Here is a 25,456-nt window from a genome sequence, read left to right on the forward strand (position 1 = left end):
TCATCCGGTTCCAAGTGAAGGCATGACTGTGTGTATAGTGCAGGATCTGTGGAAGGAAGAGTGAGGGGCGTGGTACACGGGGTAAACAAGATGGACACCACAGGGACTTTCAGGTCCTTACACGACAGGGACTTTCAGGAAGGAAAGCAGGGAATTTGAAGGAGGCCGCTTTGGGATGGATTAGCGGGGTCAGAAAAGATCATGGTTTTGGATGGTTGAAGATAAGACATGGTAGTGAACGGATGTTTTGAAGACCTGGAGGGAAGAGTGGGATTGAAGAGAGTGTGGGAGTTTGTTCCAAATGTGGAGAAAAAAGAGGAATGAAAGAGTGAAGGGAAGCAGTAATTCATGATTTTGGTACTTTTAAAAGAAGGGGGTTGCTGGCGGACCTTGAGCGCCCTGCGGAAATGCGGTGGGGTCAGATAGCAGACACAGTAGGAGAGGTGAGGCCAGAGAGGAGACGGTATCAGATAGAAAGACCACCGACCTGCCTGCGGTAAGAGAGTAAGAGACCCAAAGACTCAGCCTCATCGCGGAAGAAACCAATGATCCGAAATGCCTTGGTTTCCACAGCATGAAGCCGAGAAAGGTGAGAGGCGGAAGCCGAACCCTAATTAGTTCTCCATCCCAACTAATTTGACCTCTTCTTAGAGATTCCAATAAACCTTCCATGTCAATCCCTGTCCTGTCGAGCTCTTTTTTAAATCTTCTTGCTCTTTCGTCATTCTCCCATTTGTCGGAGTATATCTGCTGATATTTAATTTTGTCAATTTCCTTTTTTTATCTTTGCAATCATTGGGGCTGTGTTTGTTTCTGTTTCATTTTCCTCTGTAGTATCTGTAATTACCATCACCGAAGGGCTGGGAATCGTGTTTGGGTCCGTTTCTCTGTCTGTCTGTTTGTTTGTTTGTTTCTCCGCACAGAACTTTCGTGTTTTTCTCCACAATCGCTTGTCGGATTGTTCGGAAATTTGCACCATCAGTGCGAGTACTCATGTGGATTGTTTTAATGATAATTATGACATTATACGTCACGTGGTGTGGCACCCCGTTGAAAAAAACCGAAACGCTTTGCACCTCTATCTCTGCGACCGCACCAAGGAAGAAATTCAAACTTGGTGACCGGCAAGTACCCCTCATGCGGAATAAGTGTGATTTTTATTTATTTATTTTATTGTGTCGTCCGTGAAGTGGTGTTCCGGTCAAAATTTGACGTGTAGAACGCTGTATCCGATCGGTACGAAAATTTTGAGGTTCATCTAGGGATAAATTGGTCGACAGAAAAAAGTGATGTCGAACGCTACATCTGAACAGTATGAACATTTTTGAGGTCATCGTGGGATAAAATGGTCCACAGGAAAAAAATTAATGACGTCAACAGTCACGTGATTCAGCAGCCATTTTGTTTTGTAATTTTTTTTAAAACACATTCAAAAATCTTATTCTGGGAAGTGGCTGAACAGATCAAGGTGAAACTTTACACATATGACTGCCTGTCCATGAGAAACAAGAGTCACACATACGACATCATAGGCCACATGGTTTGGCAGCCATATTGGATTTATCCTCAGAGCAATAAAACCCTTCTCCAGCACGGTTGGACAGATCAAGGGGAAAGTTCACACAAATGTTCTCCAAGCCATGGGTGTACAAGTTTGTAAGGGAATAGTTGATAGGTCACATGGCTTGACAGCCTGCCACGTGGATCAATGAGCAATCATGTTACATCATCTGAATAAACCTTTTCTAAGTGACAACAGTTTGATGTACTGTATTCTGTAAAAATATTAAATAATGTTTTCTCTGTAACCACTTAATCAATTGACGTGAAACTTCACAATTATGATCTAGTCAGGTCAGCTCAGGTATGGGAGCATGCACCAGATGAGCGCGTCGCTGTGTCCACTTTCTGCTGGTACTCCAGGGGCCTCCGTCTGGACATCCCCGAGGCAGATGCCTGGCCCATCCCCATCTCCTTGAGATGCCGATCAACCTGCTGCAACCACGAGGCACGTGGTCGGCCCATTGGCCTCCTCCACTCACGAGACTCCCTCGCTGAGAGAATATGGTGAGCAGGATCAGCATTAGGAAAACGAGCTACATGTCCATACAGCCGCAGCTGATGCTCACAGACTGTGCAGGTAACAAATCTCATTTGAGTCTCTCTCAGCAACCGCTCGTTGGACACAAAATCCGACCAGCGATGGCCAAGGATTCTCCGAAGAGACCTGGTACCAAAGGAATTAAGTCTCCATCTCAGATCCCTGGTGAGAGTCCAAGTCTCACAACCATAGAGCAGGACTGGAAGCACTAAGGACTTGAAGACTTGGACTTTCGTCCTCCCGCACAGGTACCGGCAACACCACATCCCATTATCCAGTGAATCCATAACTCCCCAGGCATGACCCAGACATCTGTTCATGTCGGGCTCACAGCCAGCAGAGACATGAATATCACTGCCAAGGGAAATGAATCTCTCCACGACATCAACATCCTCACCACATACAGGTACAGACAGGATAACAGCATCCAAGATGTCATTGAAAGCCTGGATCTTAGTTTTGCCCCAGGAAACACGTAATCCCAGCGGCTCCAATTCCTCATTCAGCACCTCGAGGGCCACCAAAAGGATATCCAGAGTCTCCCCAAAGGTGGCTGCATCATCTGCGAAATCAAGGTCAGAGATCTTGACATTCCCAAACGATGCACCGCAGCTTGATCTCACCGACATCTTCCCCAGAATCCAGTCCATACAAATACTGAAAAGTGTGGGGGCCAGTACACACCCCTGACAAACTCCAGTAACAACTGGAAATAAGTCAGAGATGGCACCACCACATCTCACAGCACTATCAGTACCAGAGTAGAGTCCAGATATCAGATTGATCAATTTTGGTGGCACCCCACGAAGACCAAGAATCCTCCAGAGGGCATCCTAATTCAATAAATCAAACGCTTTACAGAGATTAACATCGGCTGCAAGCAGCTCCCGCTGAAACTCTCATCTGCATTCGGTGAGGACTCGAAGAGCAAGGACATGGTCAATCGTTGACTTCTTTGGTGTAAAGCCTGACTGCTCTGGACGCTGGTGCTCAATGAGATGGTGATGACCCCCATCAATAATTATCCGAGCGAAGACCTTGCCCGGCACTGAGAGCAGTGTCACCCCTCGGTAGTTGTTGCAGTCTTGGCAATCACCCTTCCCTTTCCAGAGAGGGACAACAAGGCCCCTCTTCCAGACTTTTAGGATGATGCCTGTGTTCCAGGTAGAGCACAGACCTGCATGCAATGACACGAGTGCAGCATTTCCACCAGCCTTGAGAAGTTCAACATGGATGCCACAGATCCCTGGAGCTTTACACAATTTCAAGCGGTTCATCGCAGCATGTGTTTCCATAAATGAAGGTATACTACAGTTAATTGGATGGTCATCAACAGTTATTGTAACACCCCTGATGTTCAATTCGACAGCTGGTGGATCAGCCTGGTACAGCTGCTCAAAGTAACCGGCCCAGCGGGCCTTCACTTCAGACTCCTCTGGCAAGAGCCCACCACCCTCTGCTCTAACTGCAGTTCACCGAGGTATGGGCTTGGACGAACGCAATGTGCAAATTCCATTGAAAGCAGGACAAGAATCACGTGACCACAGGTGATGCTCGACTCCCCTCACAGATTCCTCGCACATAGGCCTCCTTGTCCACCCTTAGCGCATGTACAGTTTTACGTCTCAGTTCCCTGAACACTTCAGCTCTGCCATTCAGCCTGACTCTGCGACTCTGAGCAATGGTATTCAGTGTCCCTTGAGAGACAAAATTCTTCTTCGCCTTCCAGTGAGTTCAAGACATCAACCGGCAACATCAAGGACGGTGGTCTTGAAGGCACTCCACAACTTTTCAGGACCTCCCAAAGCACCCAGACCCCCCCCCCCCAATCTCCACTCAGCCTGTTCGCAAACTCCTCAGCTACCCTCTCATCCTTGAGCTTGCCAACATCCAGCCAAGGCTGGGATGGTACAATTATCCTGGATTTTCGGTGCAAATTAAGAGTTGCTCCAACAAGCCTGTGGTCAATATTGAGGAACTGACCACTCCGGTGGACCCTGCAGTTCTGAATCATTCTCCAGCAACCATCAACGAGCACATGATCAATCTCCTTTGCCACACCGCCAGTGTTGGAATACCAAGTCCAGCGATGAGCTTGTGGGCGCGGAAACCACGAACCAGCAACCCTAAGTCCATGACTTCTTGCAAAGTCAAGGAACTTAGTGCTATTCAGGTTCACAGTTCCAGACCCATGGGGACCAACACACGTCTCATAACCATCCCTATCAGTTCCAGTCAATGCATTGAAATCCCCCAAGACTAGAACTGTATCTCGCCTGGGGCACTGATCAACCAGACTCGAGCTTGGCACAGAATGCATCCTTCACGGTGAGATGACTCGTCTCAGTCGGAGCATATACAGAGACCAGGGAAATGACACCCAAGGAGTGACGAACTCTTCGTCTCATAATACACTCGTTAAATCGGTGTTTCCCCAATTATCATGGGAGTCAGCTTATTGGACACAGCCACAGCAACTCATTGGGCATGGTAACCATCAGAGCGACCAGACCAATTGTAGGTGTAACTGCCCACCATAAGCTCACCACTATCCGGTCTCTGAACCTCAGAAAGTGCTGTCATACCAATTTTCAAATGCTGGAGCACTGATGATAGCAGAAACAGGTGTTCATCCTCTCTTGGAGTAAGCACATTCGAGGAATCCACCCGAATGGACTGCCTCAGGTTACCCGAGGAGACCGTCATCTGGTGGACAATACCTCAGCACCACCCCCACATACACAACCATAACCCGACCCAGGAAGGTGATCCCGTGCTTTTCGTCCAATCACCAAAGAATGGGGATCCTGAAGACTTTGCCCCAATTCCGTCATCCGGTTAGCTGCCCTGTGAATGGCAACTGCACAGGAGGTACTCCCACAGAGTGAGTTTTCAGGGGTTTTTTTGTATATATTGTGTGTTTTGCAGAATGAAGTGTTTTACGGTGGTCGTAGTGCAAATCGTGTCACCAACTTCCGAGAAAAAGGTAACCCAGCTGCAGGAGGACGTCTGCAGACACAATTGGGAACCAGATGAACGGACGCTGGATCACAGCTTTTGTTTTTAATCCCGCTGGGTGTCCATATCCAAACACCCTCCTCACCAGGAAACCTGGTGGGCTGAGACGGTTTTGTCCCCAACAACCTGCTCTGGTCTTTGGCAATGTCATGTGGAAATGGACATTTAATCAATCCCCATGTCAGTGGTTTCTTCGAATGTATAAAAAGACGTGGGGAAACGACTCCCATTATGAAAGATAATGAGTAAACCACTTCGTCATTTTTGGGGTCATTGAAATAATTTAGGATTTCCTCCCCTAAACAGAAAAGCCAGATTGCTGTTGATTCACCATTTTGTGTGCAGCACGTGACTACAGGTTTGCATTATATTGCTATGAGCACGGCTGTGTCGCTGATATGCGGTGCACCGTCAACCCCTGCAAGTTAGAGCAAGGATTTTGATTTTGCCAGGGTAATCCAGTGATGGCAATAACTCGTCTCCTATTTCCAAAAAGAAAAACCACTTTGTGATCTTTAAATCCACAAACTAACGCTCGGGGGCGGAACACAGTTTATCTTCCATCCGAAGAATGGCACACACATTGAAGCATCACCTTTCGTGCAAAACACCAGGATGGCAGGATATAGTTGGATCGAAATTCCAACGCAGGCGAGACAGCTCAGAGGATACTGCACATACCAGTGCAATATCATGTCAGCCACGCTGTTAATTACAGTTGTATAACAATAATAATTAATTTGGAGTTATACAACCCAAAAACCAAATTAAAGTTTTAAAATGTAATGACAAATTCGGGTTTTCTGTCATCCATTCATCCTCTCATTAACTGTGCTCTCTTTTTAGAGCATTGGTGCTACCGAAGAACTCTCTTAGCAGGGAATACACTGGGTGATTCACCAATGAAGGGTACTGTCAAACAATGGCCGATTCTCGTTGAAAAGTACCATGGGTTCTTTGTTGCCTATCAGCAAATGCTAATGGATGAGATAGCTGCTGGTATAACGTCCTCATTTGAGGACAGCATACTTTCTGATGGAATACCCTTTCTGTTGAGTACAAGGCCAACAGTTTATAGTTGGACGGTGAATGAAACCCAGAATAGAGAAGTCAAAGGCAAGGATGCTAACTCTGAACTACAGCATGTTATTGGCCCCGAGATACCATCTCTGTCTGGTGTTTTGCCCGAGGGCAGGTTTACGTGCTGCCGAAGCAATCCCATGACAATGACTATACTGGGTGATAGGGCTTCCTACCACTGGTCATCAGGGTACCAGTGATAACTTGTCAACTCTTCATAAAACACACCATTGTCCTCATCTTCAACATCCACGAGTGGCATGTTCTGGCAGATGGAACCCCAGTTTAACGTCTCACCCGACGACACATTGATACAATATCCTGCCGGCTAACGACAGGATGATAGATTGGAGTTAGGTGAGGAATGGAAGCCAGAATAAATGGCTCAAAGGCGAATACACTACGTTCAAGCTACCATGCCAGTCCTGCGATAGCAGGAGAAAACCTGAAATTCTGAGGATACACATTATCTCATATGACGTCAAATCCGTTTTCTGTACCGGTAACTCATCGCCAAGGTTTCATTCTTTTATTTTACAGTGGAGCCTTCTGTTGGGAAGTACGTAAAGCAGTATCCACTTTGGATACAAGACGTATGCTTTGCAAAACGATAAGCCAGCCCATATTACCCACATTTCTTCTTACTTTGATCTTGCAAAGTCAAATTGGACATTTTTGATCATTACTTTGTGTGCAGTCGTTTAATATTATCTTTTAAAAGTTATTGTTTTGTTTGTGTCATTAAAAAAAAAAACAGTGAGTTTCCCGTTTGGATTGATTTTCAATTCAGTTTGACTGCCAGACAGGTGGACAGAGTTTTCAAAAATCATCTCCCTCCTCTCTGCGCATGTCCGATCGGGACAAATTCAGAGCCAAAGTACTGCTAAAGTACAGGTTCGTTTTAGATTGGTGGTTGAAAAAAAAACAACATTCAAATTTTAATTAAGTTGTTCCTCGATCATAAACTGATAAGACAGACAGACAGAGTGGACGAATTGCTTAACCCCACTTTTCGCATTGCACGTTCGGGGTAATGTTTGTTTGTCCAATGAAAAGTATCGTACGATTCCTTATTCTTGAAGAATGACGAGAAAGTTACAAATACTTCATAATGATAAAATAAAATAATCGAGTTTGTAAACCTTTTAATGACGTGATTTACGTTTGCTATAAAACTGCAATGTGTGCACATTTATAGTCTGTTTGCATCCGTACGAATACTCCCGGCAGTGCGATTTTTTTTCCCCCCCCGAGTCCTGCCAAAATATCAATCCTTCTAATGCATGACATCATTCTTATTTTTTATTCATGTGTTTCACTGGAGTGCCATCTGCTGCCTGTATGCCTCAGCAAGCAACTAGAAAAGCACAAAGAACAAGCCCAGGAAGATAAGCAAGCAGCGTCAACAAAACCTTGCTGGAAAGTCTGCGGAATCGAAGAAATAATTCATTTAAGTACCGAGTGACGTATTGTTCAAATCAATTACCACTACCTGCCACGTGGATCAATGAACAATCATGTTATATCATCTGAAAGCAGATTTTAAATAAACCATTTCGAAGTGGCAATAGTTTGATGTACTGTATACTGAAAGCGGACATTCAAACTAAAACGGCACTCACTCATCAGTGGGGCGCAAACCTCCGCCAGGCTGAACAGTTTACGTTTTCTATTCCACTGATGGGCGGATCTGGATCCGGACCTCCAAAATCGAATCGGCTTGTTCGTCAAAAAAAACGATGGACAACACGAAATCTCAAAACACTGATGGATTTGGCAAAAACATGGTGGACAGGTTGGGTGTTTGATGAGGACAAATCGATTTTGCTGAAGATCCGGATGTGAGAGTTGTTTAATTATGAAGTGATTCTTCACCATCGAGAGGAGGAGATTGGGACCATACTCTGTGCAGAGCGTTGGTGCTGCTAAAGCAAGTCTCCTTGGCTATCGGGCACAATCCTGGACGGGTCGCCACTCCGACACAGTACACCAGCAAGCTGGCACTCATTTTGCCGACCTCCGAAGGATGACAGGCCGAGTTAACCCCACCTGGTATTAATTCAACAGCTGAGTGGGATTTGAACTCAGGACCCTAGGATCACAAGCCCACCACCCGAACCATTAAACCAACACCAGGCATACCATCAAGAGATGGGGCTAAAAACTATGCATCGCATGAGATCTCAAAACGTCGTGGATGAGTAATGACAAAACTTGGTGGATGAGTTGGTTCGGTGACAAGAACAAGCCGATTCGATTTTGGTAAAGGTCCGGATTCAGATCCGACCTATCAGTGGGATACAAAATGGAAAGTGTTCACCTGGCGGAGGTATGTTCTCTACTGAGTGCCGTTCCAGTTTAATATGTAACATTCAGAGCTCCTCTGTATCGTTTGTGTGAAAGACTGAAAGGCCTATCCCCATCTTTTCTATTTGAAATTTTCCACACGAGATGATCTTTGTCCAGTCTGACAACATGACTGGCCCAGTGTAACTGTTGTTTTTTTATTTTATTTTTTACCAGGTATTCCATTAATGTACTCTACACTTGGCTTGAGTTTCCACATCCACATTTTGTTAAATACTCCTACCATTTGTTGCAGAGGATTGGCCTCAAGCAGTGCTGAGGAACCTGTTCTGGAATTTTGACAGGACATCAACAGAGCATTGACATTACACACCCATCCAGAAGTGTGCTAACCACCGTCGCATTGTCGTGAGATCTTCAGAGCCAAATTGATATCACAGTTCCACCATACGTGTCGACTGGGGCTACCAAAGGATGGTTTGGCCTTGGAAATCGGGTTTGTTATTTATTTATTAAGTTGAGCATCATTTGAAAGAACACGGCCAAGATACATGAAAGCATTCGTTGTCTTCAGTAGTCCCCTATCAACGGTAACGACTGGGACCGCGTGGGTGCGACCGGCAGGAGGTTGGTGCATAACTTCCGTCTTTATTTTGCTGAAAGTGAATCTAAAGTACTTCGCAACTCGAGCAGAACATGAGGATTGCAGGTCTTTCTCGGTGTGTGCAAGCAAACCTCGGTCTCGTATCAGCACATATTAGTGGGTAATCCAGAGAGGTTGAAAAGTCAACCATCCACTTTAACTGTGATGTGGACACGATTTCGATTTTCCAATAGTTCTTCATTTAGTATGACCAAGAAGAATATAACAGACAGGATTGGTGTCATCACCAAGCCTTGCTTCACCTCAGTTGTGACGGGACATGTGTAGACTAATGGACCCACCGACAGGGAGGTAGCGGGGCTACACTTGGACACGGTAAGAAAGGGATTAAAAGAAGAGGAAAAGCAGAAAGAGAGGAAAGACGGTAACACGGTAACCTGCGAGTAAGAGGGACGGGTGAAGTCGAATTACTGGGGATTGAAATTAAAATGATGGGCGTAGTTAATTGGATGGATCGTTTGTCGTTACCAGGATGAAAGTGAAGGACATGCCATCACAGGTTGGTTGGGAAGTTGATAGATTGAGACAGGCCAAATAGTCACAGAAAGCCTTCGCTGAAATATCCTCGCCGATTGTTGTAGGTCAAACATGAAATCAGCTGGCATGTTGTTTTATTTCACACATAGTCGAGGCTCGTGGAGGAGTTATAGCACAGAATGGACAATGATGCAAGATAACAAAAAGGACAGTAGGAAGAGGGTGTGGGGTAACACACGAAGAGCTCGGTTGAGAGACTAAGTAGACGGAGACTCAAGGGGTGAAGAAGATGGAGACAACAGCCACAACTCCCAATCACAGAAGTTGAAGGAAAACATGCAAACCCAAAAACAGCGTGGCTTGGTGAGGGTTAATGGGGGTAGAAAAGATCATGGCTGTGGATGGGGGATGATCTGTGATGGTGGTGAACAGGTGTCTTGAAGCCCTGGAGGAAAGAATGAGATTGAAGTGACTGAGGAAGTTGATCCCACAGGTGAGAAAGAAGATGAATGAATGTGTGTAGGTAATCGGCGAGTCTGGATTTTGTGAATTAGACCATAAATGGGTGATGAGCAGACTGCGTTCGCCTTACAGAACACTGTGGGGGCAGAGCAAAGAAAGGAGAGAGGGTGCAAAGTCAGAAAGAAGCGCTGGAAGACAGAGACCACCCAGCCGTCTGCGATGCGAAAGTAATCGGATCACAGACTCAACTTCATCACGGGAGATACCAATTATTTTTCGGCTTCCACGGCATCAGGCTGAGCAAGGTGTGAGTCAGTCAGGGTGAGAGGAGAAGATTTATCAGGCTGAATGACATGTTCTAAGTGTAGGACCGGCTCGTTATTCTCTAAAGGTCTGCAAAAACGGACGAGGCTGTTATTATTTCGGATTTTTCTGTTGTTATTATTTGGGATTATATGGGTGGAAATGGAATGGGATTTTTCAAATTTGGACACTTGCATGGAAAAGCACAAAATAGTTGTTATACATTTGTACCTGGTGTGACAAAAGCACACCCAGGAAACTTCAGGACTTTGGGTATGTTGGTTCTCATGATAATATAGAATGTTCCAGAAAATTTCAGCTTAGTATGATTTATTTCCAGGTTGGGGCTATTTTTGACCAAATCCTCTTGGACTATAAAGGCAGATGTCTGGTTTATGTATCCATGTCACAGCAGCAGTGTTAAGGATTGGGTTGAGAGATCTATCACATTGGAGCACAGGCCTTGGATGTTGAAGGGCCACACAGTGAGGGACAGGGAAGGAGCTGCTGTTGACAGGGTGCAGGAAGGTGGAGAGGGGGTGGGGTAATGTGCAGAAGGGGTGGGGGAACTTCGAGAATTGGTGGTATGGGGACTTGGAAAGGGTTTGGGCAAGGGGGAGGCTGAGAAGGGGTGGGGTTCGAGCGAAGATGAGATGTGTGGGACGAGAAGGAAGATGGGAGGAGGTAAGGTTAGTGGGAACAGTGGAGGGGGTGGTGTGAGGGGAAAATGAGAGGGGACAGGGCCAGAGAAAAGAAGGGTGTGTGGGATGAGTGGGAAACTGGGAGAGGGCATGGTGAGAGGGAAGATGGGAGGGGGTGGGACGAAGGAGAGACAGAATGAGCGGGGTGAGGTGTTTTGGGTTTTTTTTTTTGTATCCAGTGTCAAGGCTCACATAAGCTAAAGATGAGAGGGATGGGACGAGGGAGAACGCAGCCTGAACTGGATGGTGGAAGTTGAAATCACCATGGATGAGAAAGATGGAGAGTTGTGTTGGATGGTTATCGAGTCAATCTCTGTTCAAGGAAACCAAGGTATGTCTTCTGATTCTGATGCACCATTCTCTGTTGCAGAGCATCGGTGCTGCCAAAGTAGTATTTTGGCAAAGGTTATACTGAGTGGTTTGCCATCCTTCTGCCATCAGTAGTTAGGGCAGGAATTTGGAATTTTTTCATGGTGATGGCAATAGCTCACCTCGTCTTCGCAAAGGACACCGTGGAGTTTTAATGTTCAGCAACTAATGCTGGCACGCAGGATGCCATTTTAACATGAATCCGAGGGACGGCGCACGCACGCACGCACACACGTCAATCATCCTACCTGTGAAACATCGGAATAACAGTTTATAGGTGGGTCAGGATTCAAACCCAGGCAAGGCAGCTTTGAGGTGAGTGTGGGTACATCGAGGCCATCCTGCCAGCCCTGAGATATTTGATCAATGCAAACAACCTCAGCGGTATAGTTCGCTGGAGCTATCTTTTTTTTTTGGAAATGATTTTTTTATCAACCGCTGTCACAACGGGAACACAACGGGTTCACGGGTCGTCTCGTGTCACTTAAAAGTCACAAGACTCGACGGTGTAACTGTTCGAGCATCCTGTCCGAATTTGGGAGGTTGGCGGTTCAAACCCCAGCCGACTCACACCAAAGACTTCAAAAATGCTACGTGTCACTTCCTTGCCTGATGTTCAGCACTTAAAAGGTTAAGAGCATGGACAATCATCATAGTTTGGCATCCATGGGGAGGAAGGAATTCCCCCTAGGAAATGGCCTGGTGAGTTTCGTGAGAAAGGCAGTGCCATAGTTGTGACATCGTTGGTACCCAGAGTACTGAAGGAAGTGACGGCACTTCCCCTAAGCTCAGTGGCTGCGCTTGGCTCATCTAACAGTCCTGTGTTGTATCTCATGTACTCGTCTTTATGTCCATGTGTGTAAGATGTGTGTGGCAGCTCCACGAAATGCTTTAGATTTAAAAAAAAAAAAAATTGCAATCGAAATGGCCGATAATGGAGGGAAAGTACAATGCCTATGGAAAAGTCCACACCCCCTTTAAAATTTTTCACCTTTTGTTACCTTATAGCCTGGAATTAAATTGCATTAAATCAGACTTTTCCCACCTTTATTTACACATCATAACTCACAACTTCCAAGTGAAAAACAAATTCTTCAAATTACAGAAAATTAATTTAAAATACCAAACTAGAATTTCTTGGTTGGATCAGTGTCCACCCCCCTGAGTTAATACTCGGTAGAAGCACATTTGACAGCAATTACAGCTGTGAGTCTGTTGGGATAGATCTCCACCAACTTTGTGCACCTTGATTGGGAAACATTTAACCATTCTTCTGTACAAAACTGTTCAAGATCAGTCAAGTTCCATGGGGAGCATTGAGGAACAGCAATCTTCAAGTCATGGCACAGATTTTCCATTGGATTTAAGTCAGGACTCTGACTGGGCCACTCAAGAACATTGATCTTCTTGTTCCTTAGCCACTCCATTGTCGCTGTGGCTGTATGCTTTGGGTCATTGTCATGCTAAAAGGTGAACTTCTATCCCAATTTCAGTCTTCTTGCAGAAGGCAGCAGGTTTTCCTCTTGCATTTTTCTGTATTTTACTCCATTTTCCCTTCTATCCTGCCACCCCAGTCTCTGCTGATGAGAAATAGCCCCATAATATGATGCTGCCACCATGTTTCACATTAGGGATAGTGTTCTTTTGGTGATGTTCTGTGTTGCATTTGTGCCAAATGTAACATTTTCCATTTTGGTTTCATCAGACCAAAAAACTTTTTTCCACATGGCTTCAGAGTCTCTGGAGTGGGTTTTTTGCAAACCTCAAACAAGACTCAAGGTGGGCTTTTTTGAATAATGGCTTCCTTCTTGCCACCCTACCATACAGGTCAGGCTTGTGGAGTGCTTGGATATTGTTGTCACATGCACACAGTGACCAGTTTTTGGCATAAAGGTATATAGCTCTTTCAAATTTGTCATTAGTCTCTTGGTGGCCTCTCTGATCAGTCTCCTCCTTCCTTGGTTATCCAGTTTGGAGGGATGGCCTGAAGACCCTCTAGGCAGGGTCTTGGTGGGACCATACGCCTTCCACTTCTTAATGATTGTCTTGACTGTGCTCCAACGGATATTCAAGGCCTTTGAAATAATTTTATACCCATCCCCTGATCTGTGCCTTTCCACAACTTTATCCCGGACGCCGCTTGAAAGCTCCAATTGATGCTCATGGTCGAGTCTTTGCTGTGAAATGCACTACCCAGCAGAGGAAACCGACAGGAACAGCTGATTTTATCCTGAAATAATCAGAATCACTACAATTTATCACAGGTGGAGGCCAATTAACTAGGTGTGTGATTTTGAAGGTGATTGGTTACACCTGAGCTAATTTACAATTACTATTATAAGGGTGGTGGACACTTATCCAACCAACATATTCTAGTTTTGTATTTTAAATTAATTTTCTGAAATTTGTACAATTTGTTTTTCACTTGGAAGTTGTGGGTCACGATGTGTAAATAAAGGTGGAAAAGTCTAATTTAACGAAATGACCGGGGAGGCCATCTTGGATCTGATCTCAAAAAAAAAGACGCGCATATGTCAGCTATTATTCTTTATCTGGGTGCCAAGTTTGGACATCAGTAAATGCATGTCCGACAAATGGTTGAGGATGTGTCCGACACTGGGTTTTTTTTTAACAACTAAAATGGCTGCCAGTCGGCCATCTTGGATCTGATGTCGAAAAAAGATGAAATTCATATATATATATATATATATATATATATATATATATATATATATATATATATATATATATATATATATATATATATATATATATATATATATATACCATCATGTGTTGTCTTTGTGCCAAGTCCAAATACAATCTGTCCAAACATGTCCGAGATATGGTTGCGGATGCACGCATGCATGGACACGAAAATCGAGACCAAATCCATAAGCTCCCGTTTTGGACTAAGTCCAATGGGGGCTAATAACATGATCCCACCCTGGCCGCTTCCCGCGGGAGTGGGTGCCTCTCGTATAATAAACAAGCAATTTGTTCTGTAAGTAGGAAAGAGAATGATAAGTCGTGAAAAGATGATAAATAATGAGTGAAGGCAAGATTAAGAAGGATGGACGAGTTAAAGGGGGTTTTGTGGATTAAATCAACACAGTGCTGATTGAGGTATGTTAACCACAGTGGGAAGTAAAGAGAAGCTGACATTTCAGGCGTTAACCCTTTGTTGAAGCAAAAGACAATTATTTGTTTCTCCGATGAAGGGTTAACACCCAAAACATCAGGTTATCATTGCTACCTACAATGGTTAGCATACATCAATCAATGTCCTGTTGATTTCAAGCACTGTGATGTCTGAGTGTTTTTCAATTTAACATTTTTTTTCGTTTTCCTAATTATATTTTTTTGAGAAGGTTTGAGTTGAAGAAGAAGGATGATAGTGTGGTGTGGGTGGGAGGAGGAAATACAGGAAAGAAGTAGAGAAATGTTAGGATTAAGCCTTGCAATTACACAGTCCAGGCACAATGGCAAGGCCTCGGCCCCAGACAAACGAAACGGAAGACCAAGAAGGAATCCAAAGAAGTAAAGAACAAATGAGTCATCAGGAGGAACCCGGATAGGATTCGGGTTTCAGCCGCTACTCCACAACCCTCAAATCCATCCAGGTGCAGCCAAGTGAGCCTCACAGAAAAATTTCTGCAAGAATTCACTTCTCCTTAGAAAGATAGATAATGAATTGGAAAAAGAGAGATGAAAGAGGTGAAAGAGAAGAAAAAACAAAAATTAGAATGAATGAAGAGAATTTATAAAAAATAAATTATAAAGAAATATGAAAGGACCAACGAACAAAGATGTCGGGAAGAACCCGGACAGACAGATTTCAGCAGTTACTCCCTCGGATCAAACGCAGCAACATGTACAAGCTCCCAGAGGTGCGTGTACAAGCTACCAGAACAAATTCAAGTTGATACAACACGATCAAATAAGTATGTTCTAGAAGATACCACAACGGGTTCACTGTATGAATATTAGTGCAGCGAACAAACAACAATAGTTAGAATAGATCTGGTTCAGTAGTATTTGGTTTTGAAGAACTTTTTATGTAGTTTATCTGGGAAAACTGCACACACTCATGAAGAAACAGGAAACCAGAAGTTCAGCGATAACCGCATGTACTTGGCAAAGAAACCAGAAACTGGAATGGTTGACTTTTCTCAACTAGTCTTGCTCTACATATTATGCCGACAAATGGCAGCATTCAGAGGTAGGGTGGAGGGAAAGCTGATAGAATCAGAATTGAGAAAATGAGCAGAAGGATAGGGGACAGGAGAGAGAACGGATGGGAAGTAAGTGAGGTCGAAGTGGGGAGAAAAGGGAACAGAGGCTTGAAGTAAAGAAACATGAAGGAAAGGGCAGGTCTGGGGCATACAAAAGAAGGAGGTTGGGGGGAGTCAAGAATCCTATTACCTTCGCCACCGAAGGCGGACGGAGGTTATGTGCTCACCTGTGTTTGTCTATCTGTCTGTCTGTAAGCAGGATAGTTCAAAAAGTTGTGGACGGACTCAAGATGAAACTTTGTGGACATATTGTGCGTGTGACAAGGACAAATTGATTCGATTTCGGTGACGATCCAGATCTGGATCCAGGTACGAGAATTGTTAAAGTGATTCTTCACCATTGTGAGATAGGGCCAAAAACGATAATTATATAGCATGATATCTCAAAAGGCGGTGGACGGATTCAGAAACTTGAGTGGATGAGTTGCGTCGGTGACGAGAACAAGCCGTTCAGATTTTGGTTCAGGTCCGGATTCAGATTGGGCCTATCAGTGGGATACAAAACGTAAACTGTTCAGCCTGATGGAGGTATGTGCTCTACCGAGTGCCCTTGTAGTTTGCATTTGTAATAATGGATCGCTCATGACTCCACATGGCATTGTGTGTTTGAAACAAAGGCAAAAAATATATACCATCTGACGGGGATGCACTCAGATTGCCCAGGTAGGGAGTTTTGTGTTTCGTGTTTACATTGAGTGGCTGAATCGAGAAATGTTGCATTAAGCAAGGCGAACTGAAAAATCAGATTTTCTTTTCCCTTTATTTAATTATATATTTGCACAATGGCCCAATCAAATTGTTTTTTTCCGTGAGAATGGTACGCGACGGTGCCATGAAACCATTAATCTTATTGATTGTGAATATCAAATGTAGTCATGATTGGCCAAGTTCAGTGGCCCACTCGCAACGTGGCTGGACATACTACCCACATACTTCACCCAGAGCAAGTGTCAATATGTGGCTCACTTTGGGGACTTGAGATCCCGGTGGATGATCTTGTGGAGATGCAGGTAGTGCATGCCACTGGCAATACCCATAGTCCATTGATACAGAAGTTCAGGCGAAATTCGCCGTCCAGCTCTCAGTACCTCGTACAACTGTCCCTGAGCACAGTATTCCATGATGATGCAGTAGCACGGTGCTTGCGTGCACACACCCCTGGATGACAAAAAAAACAAACACACAAGAACAACAATCAGGCTAGATCATGAAAACTTAACTCTTAAATAAAACAAAGGAATGCACCTTCGATCAAATAACACAATATAAACAACAATATACTACTTTATTGGTATCCATGATTACATCAGGGATGTGTTGTTTGTTTCATCATGGACAAGAAAACAAGAAGACTGGAAAGCCCTGGAATTGAAAGATAACAAGTTGTATCACAGACGGGTAGACATTCCCTCTGAGAAAACGTCTTGGCTGGTCATCGTCCAAAATAAATTTAAAATCACAGGTTTTGCAACGTGTGCATGGTCCCAACCCAGCAGATATTTGGGCAGGACAAAGACAACATCGTCCGCCAGAGGTTCTATGGGTTCATATGAGGGGCAAAAAACAGGACTGGTGTCGAGCATGCGAAGCGAAACAACTTCACCAGGTGCCCCCCGCCCCTTTGAATGGGTAGATACGACTACCCCACACCCATCAGGGCAATAAATGTACATCCTTGTGGTTTCGGACTATTTTACAAAGTGGCCGGAGGCCTATACGCTCCCTAACCAAGGAGCCGGGGTTGGAGCACAGGCCTTCATATAAGGATTTGTATGTTGGCATGAGATTCAGGAATAGCTGCACACCGACAAAGGGCAAAACTTTGAGAGCCGGTTACTCAGAGGTGTGCAGACTCTTTGGTGAAGCGTAGGTGCGACCACCGGAGCCAGGCGAGTGAGTATGCTCCGGGGACGAGATTCTGGTTCTTCAACCCCTAGAGGAAGAAGGGCCGATGTCCAAGACTCATTTGCCTTGGCAAGGTCCAGGAATTGTCCTGTCGCAAATCTGCAACCTAGTCTATAACATCAAAATAGGGCCACGGGCCATCCCTCGGATCGCCCATCTAGACTGTACGATACCGAACCAGGGCGAGGAAGCGCCACCATTGAAGGCAGCAGTCCGCAGCACCAAGTACCTTCATAGAGGGGGGCTCAAGTTGATATGTCAGATTAGAGACAGGTGAGACTTTTTAGGTATTTTTCTAAACGTAGTCAGTTTAGCAATGTGGAGTAACGAGACGATGGGGAAAGGAAAGCACGAGTTAGATCGAGGAATTATGTTAGACAGGGCGTGACGCCGTCATATCTCCTGCATGTGGACGAATGGGTGTGAGGGAAGTATAAGGGGTGTAAGTGTGTTGAAGTACGAGTATGGTGTGCCAGATGATGTGAAGGGGGGACTCGTAATGGATAAGAAGCACCGCATGTAATATAGCGTTAGTTCTGTAGTATTCTGTTTAGCTTTTAAATGTCTCATGTTCAGGTAGGCAGGTATGTGCCGCGAATGTTAGTCATCGTTAAAGGCACTGTCACACCTTGACGATTTAGCCAACGTATTCCTGATGTATGCAAAATTGGGCTAAAACACCGGCACACGTCGAATACGTTATGGGTAAATTTGTATACGTTAAGAGCACGCTGGCATACGTCGTTGTACGCTGGCATACGTCGTAGTACGCTGGCATACGTCGTAGTACGCTGGCATACGTCGTAGTACGCTGGCATACGTCGTAGTACGCTGGCATACGTTGTAGTACGCTGGCATACGTCGCAGAATGCTAGCATACGTCGTAGTACGCCAAGCCGTTAGACTTGATACACTACTTTATTGGAGAAATTTTCGCCGAGCCGAGCTGTTAGACAAATTTTCCATGCTTGAAATTTCCCGACGTATGCCAGCATATGACTCGCACGTTCCGCATAACGCTGGCATAAGTTGTAGGAACGTTACGCGATTGTTGACACAAGTTACTTGTAAGTTACTCATAAGTCGAAAGACATCGAGGTAATGTCGAAACACGATGTTCTGGGCAGCTGGGGGGGGGGCGGCGTGACGGGGGCGGGCAGCGTGACGGGGGAGGAGCGTGACGAGGGGGGGGGAAGCGTGACGGGGTGGGGGAAGCGTGACGGGGGGGGGAAGCGTGACGGGGGAGGGGGAAGCGTGATGGGGGAGGAAGCGTGACGGGGGGGAGGAAACGTGACGCGGGGAGGAAGCGTGACCGGGGAGGAAGCGTGACGGGGGGAGGAAGCGTGACGGGGGGAGGAAGCGTGACGGGGGGAGGAAGCGTGACGGGGGGAGGAAGCGTGACGGGGGGGAGGAAGCGTGACGGGGGAGGAAGCGTGACGGGGGGAGGAAGCGTGACGGGGGAGGAAGCGTGACGGGGGGGAGGAAGCGTGACGGGGGGAGGAAGCGTGACGGGGGGAGGAAGCGTGACGGGGGGAGGAAGCGTGACGGGGGGAGGAAGCGTGACGGGGGGGAGGAAGCGTGACGGGGGGAGGAAGCGTGACGGGGGGAGGAAGCGTGACGGGGGGGAGGAAGCGTGACGGGGGAGGGGAAGCGTGACGGGGGGAGGAAGCGTGACGGGGGGAGGAAGCGTGACGGGGGGAGGAGGAAGCGTGACGGGGGGAGGAAGAAGCGTGACGGGGGGAGGAGGAAGCGTGACGGGGGGAGGAGGAAGCGTGACGGGGGAGGAGGAAGCGTGACGGGGGAGGAGGAAGCGTGACGGGGGGAGGAAGCGTGACGGGGGAGGAAGCGTGACGGGGGGGAGGAAGCGTGACGGGGGGAGGAAGCGTGACGGGGGGAGGAAGCGTGACGGGGGGAGGAAGCGTGACGGGGTGAGGAAGCGTGACGGGGGTGAGGAAGCGTGACGGGGGGAGGAAGCGTGACGGGGGGAGGAAGCGTGACGGGGGGAGGAAGCGTGACGGGGGGAGGAAGCGTGACGGGGGGAGGAAACGTGACCGGGGGAGGAAGCGTGACGGGGGAGGAAGCGTGACGGGGGGAGGAAGCGTGACGGGGGGAGGAAGGGTGACGGGGGGAGGAAACGTGACGGGGGGAGGAAGCGTGACGCGGGGGAGGAAGCGTGACGGCGGGGGAGGAAGCGTGACCGGGGGAGGAAGCGTGACGGGGGAGGAGCGTGACGAGGGGGGGAAGCGTGACGGGGGGAGGAAGCGTGACGGGGGGAGGAAGCGTGACGGGGGGAGGAAGCGTGACGGGGGGAGGAGGAAGCGTGACGGGGGAGGAGGAAGCGTGACGGGGGAGGAAGCGTGACGGCGGGGGAGGAAGCGTGACCGGGGGAGGAAGCGTGACCGGGGGAGGAAGCGTGACGGCGGGGGAGGAAGCGTGACCGGGGGAGGAAGCGTGACGGGGGAGGAGCGTGACGAGGGGGGGAAGCGTGACGGGGGGTAGGAAGCGTGACGGGGGTAGGAAGCGTGACGGGGGGAGGAAGCGTGACGGGGGGAGGAAGCGTGACGGGGGGAGGAGAAGCGTGACGGGGGGAGGAAGCGTGACCGGGGAGGAAGCGTGACGGGGGAGGAAGCGTGACGGTGGGGGAGGAAGCGTGACGGGGGAGGAAGCGTGACGGGGGGAGGAAGCGTGACGGGGGGAGGAAGCGTGACGGGGGGAGGAAGCGTGACGGGGGGAGGAAGCGTGACGGGGGAGGAAGCGTGACCGGGGGAGGAAGTGTGACGGGGGGAGGAAGCGTGACGGGGGGAGGAAGCGTGACCGGGGGAGGAAGTGTGACGGGGGAGGAAGCGTGACGGGGGGAGGAAGCGTGACCGGGGAGGAAGTGTGATGGGGGGAGGAAGCGTGACGGGGGGAGGAAGCGTGACGGGGGGAGGAAGCGTGACGGGGGAGGAAGCGTGACGGGGGAGGAAGCGTGACGCGGGGGAGGAAGCGTGACGGGGGGAGGAAGCGTGACCGGGGGGAGGAAGCGTGACGGGGGGAGGAAGCGTGACGGGGGGAGGAAGCGTGACCGGGGAGGAAGCGTGATGGGGGAGGAAGCGTGACGGGGGGAGGAAGCGTGACGCGGGGAGGAAGCGTGACGGGGGGAGGAAGCGTGATGGGGGAGGAAGCGTGACGGGGGAGGAAGTGTGACGCGGGGGAGGAAGCGTGACGGGGGTGGGAGGAAGCGTGATGGGGGGGGAGGGGAGGAAACGTGACCGGTGGAGGAAGCGTGACGGGGGGGGGAGCGTAACGGGTGAAGCATGACGGAGGGTAAGCAGCGTTCCAGGGCATTCTGTGGATGATAAAATCTGCCAAAACATCACCATGTTTTATTTTTAACCGCCGTGATATATTTAAAACCTAGCAGGAGTATTTAAAAATTAAAACCCATGCTATCTACCGGCCCGACCCTGCCCTTCCCTACCCTACCCTACCCTACCCTACCCTACCCCATATGATTTCCTCTGACCTGCTCGTTTGCTGATCCGCACAAACCCACCACGTCCGACCTCCGTGTGTGCTGTCTTCATACCTCTTCCTTTTCAGCAACTTCCGACTATTAATATATTGCAGAAACTGTTCGTTTATTCCGTTGAATATTTTGTCATGAAGGCAGATCACACAACATCAAATTGCAGAAAAAAATTAAATGACCTCTGTCGACTTTGTCGTCATGGATTGTAAAAACAGGTTTGAGAGCACACGGCGTTGCGCCAAATGAAGTTCAACTTTCCGCACATTCCTTCATCTTTTCTTCATCAAATATAATCTTCCATCAGCGAAGTGACGGGTCTTACTTCTCGTGGTTTTGAAACGAACAACCAAGCAGTTTGGTGAGTGCTCGCCAAGTGGCTTAAGTACTTTAGCAAGCACTCCAACAGAACGCCTGGCTTTGCAAGCGATTACCGATTTCCGTCGGTCGTTTCAACCCGTGCACCTGGAGACGCCCAAGCAATGCCTAATTAGACGAAGGAACACTTTTTTAGGAATCACAACTGCTGCCAAGTTCAGATCTGGAGCTTAAATTTTGTAATCCGGCTTCGTTTAAGAGATTCTCGAGGTTATGGCATGTGTGGAAATGAAATAAAGCCACAAACGCTGACGTCTCCAGGCCTTTATCAGCATTGCAATGTACCCAGCACTTTGTAGCTATGATGAACAGTCATTCGATAATACGAGTGAGGAAAGTGAAGAAAAAAACTTTATTGAGAAGAAATTATTGCGTCCTGTTCCAAGTCAAGGTACGGTTGAGCAGGCCAAAAAACGTGGCAGCTTCAAACCCCAGCGAGGTTATCCAGGATGTGCCCTGAAGACCACAAAGAGTGAGGTGGCCAAGGATGCACCTGATAAAGGATATAATTAAAATAGGTCATTAATTATCTTCAAAAGGGTTGTTTTAATTAACCCAAACATCCAATTTTTACTCTTGCACTTCCTTTAGTATGAATACAAAGTTTCAAGCTGCTCAGTTTTTATAGTTTTGGAGTTATGGAGGAGACACACACACACACACACACACACAATAATTTTGTACAAAATAAATGTTTGTATGATGATTGGTGTAAATCATGACAACACAGCAATTCACATACAGTCATTATCCTCAGTTAAAACAAGCCTGTGCCTCTGCAGCAACGTGTGGAGAGACAATCGTCGCGAGCCCATCCATGCTGGTATATACAGTACATAAACTCATTTAAAAACGAAAAACACAGTCCGTCCATCGGTCCGTCTGTCCGTCTGTGAAGCCTCTCTTAATTAAGGACTACGCCATTGCTGTTGTGTTTGCGATTGCTCCACCCCTTGCACCCGCTTTGTGCATGCACATGGTTACTCAGGAGCTGGGCCTTGTTCTGAGTTAGATTACCTGAATAAACCTCCAGGTGAGAAACCTGACCTTCTGTTAATATTGGCGCTGTTTGAATGTTGTTGCACCCTATCTACACAACGTCTATTAATTATGTACTCTTGGAGTGTGCCTTTTAAAACTTTCGACCCTTTCGACTGTTGAGACCTCTTCGACCTTTGAAGACCCTTTAGACAAAGTTTGATAGTTACATCCTTTAGACCCCTCTATACCTTAAGACCCCTTGAAACCCAAAAGACCCCGAAGACCATCTAAAACCTTAAGACCATGAAGATTCCCAATACCCTTAAGACCCTTGCATATATGGCAAGTTGAAGGTGACAAAAAATGGGTTGGTAGGAATCGAAAGCGGGTTTGTTTGTTTTTTAACCCCGCTGTGGTCGCAGATTTGCGACGAGATGAGAAAAAGTTGATACAAATGTTGGGGGTTTTTTTTGGTCTAAATTGACACCCAAATTGTGTTTTTTTTTACAAATACCACTTGAAATTCACAGCTCAATGAAAAAACATTAAATAAATCAGACTGACACAAGGAAACACCGACACTTCTAAGGGTTATAATGGTCTGTCTGTCTTACTTTGTTAATTGTCTTTTTCTCACCATGATGACAGCAATGTACTACTTCCTGCAGTGCAATATTGTCCAAATAATGCTTCAGAGGGTGGAGCAACACAATCTGTTCCAACACTACTTTTATACAGACAGAGGGTTTGTAACTAATCAACAAAAGTTGGGACACCTGTAGGAATTGTTTGCATCAACTTTCAAGGCTAATTTACTTCCATTGCTGCAGAACAGCTGCAGTTGCTAACCCATTACTTGCTCCCTGAAAAGGGCCTTTTTTTAACAACTCTGAAATTTACATTATTTTTCAGTTTTTGGTAACCTAAACTTTTTTTTTTACCTCTGGCAGTTTATCGCTTAGCTCTGTACCATTTCAGGTTATTCACTGGTCTTGAACTGCTTAAATTTCAGTAAAAACTGGAAAAATGGGGGTGTTTTAAAACTTTTGACAGGAGGGTACATACATACATAACATACATACATATATAACAGAACATACATATACATAAATACCATACACAACATAACATACATAACATAACATACATACACACCATACATAGCATATATAACATACCATACATCCAAAACATACATACATACAAAACATAAATACAGACCTAACATAACATAAATACACACATACATACCATAACATAACATAACATAAAATACATACATAACATCCGTAACATAAATCCAGAACATACAAACATAACATATGAAACATAAATCCATAACATACATACATAACATACATTATACATGCATACATAACATAACATATGTAACAAATTCGTAACATACATACATCCATAACATACAGAATGCATACATATATAACATAACATACATACATAACATACATAACATACACACCATACATAGCATATATAACAAACATACATAACATAACATACATACATAACATATATAACAACAAAACATACACATCATACATAGCATATATAACATACATAACATAACATACATATACACCATACATAGCATATATAACATACATACATACATAACATACATAACATACATACATACAAAACATAAATACACACCTAACATAACATAACATACATACATAACATAACATACACCATACATAGCATATATAACATACATACATAACATACATAACATAACATACATAACATACATAACATAACATAACATAATGTACATACAAAACATACATAACATAACACACCATATATAGCATAGATAACATACATACATACATAACATACATACAAAACATAAAGACACACCTAAGAAACCATAAATACACACATATATAACATACATAACATAAAGTAACATAACATACATACACACCATACATAACATAACATACATACACACCATACATAGCATATATAACATACATACATACATGACATACATACATAACATACATACATAAAAAACATAAATACACACCGAACAAAACGTAAATACACACATAGATACCATACCATAACATACATACATATAAAAAATACATACAAACCTAACATAACATAAATACACACATAGATTCCGTAATATTACATACATACATACAAAACATACATACACACCTCACATAACATAAATACACACATAGATACCATAACATAACATAACATACATACATACAAAACATACATACACACCTAACATAACATAAATACATACATATATACCATAACATAACATAACATAAATACACACATAGATACCATAACATACATACATACAAAACATACATACACACCTCACATAACATAAATACACACATAGATACCATAACATAACATAACATACATACAAAACATACATACACACCTAACATAACATAAATACATACATATATACCATAACATAACATAACATAAAAACACACATAGATACTATAACATAACATACATACAAAACATAAATACACACCTAACATCACATAAATACACACATAGATACCGTAACATAACATAACGTACATAACATAACATAAATACACACAAAGATACCATAACATAACATACATACAAAACATAAATACACACATAGATACCATAACATAACATAAATACACACATAGATACTATAACATAACATACATACAAAACATAAATACACACATAGATACCATAACATAACATAAATACACACATAGATACCATAACATAACATACATACAAAACATAAATACACACATAGATGCCATAACATAACATGCATACACACATAGATACCATAACATAACATACATACAAAACATAAATACACACTAGATGCCATAACATAACATA

At 45.3% G+C, this 25,456-nt stretch overlaps 1 protein-coding gene across 1 annotated transcript in view; it reads right to left on the minus strand.

Moving 5' to 3' along the window:
* Positions 1-25,456, minus strand: part of LOC147029296 (mitogen-activated protein kinase kinase kinase 12-like) — a 223,389-nt gene that overhangs the window by 123,304 nt on the left and 74,629 nt on the right. Inside the window, exon 3 of the mRNA XM_085872244.1 lies at positions 16,744-16,935. Coding sequence (XP_085728370.1) covers positions 16,744-16,935 — 192 coding nt within the window. The remainder of the gene's footprint in view (positions 1-16,743; positions 16,936-25,456) is intronic.

Source organism: Eptatretus burgeri, chromosome 3 (genome assembly GCF_056783735.1).
Source record: "Eptatretus burgeri isolate ZD-2024b chromosome 3, Ebu_testis_v1, whole genome shotgun sequence".
NCBI lineage: Eukaryota > Metazoa > Chordata > Myxini > Myxiniformes > Myxinidae > Eptatretus > Eptatretus burgeri.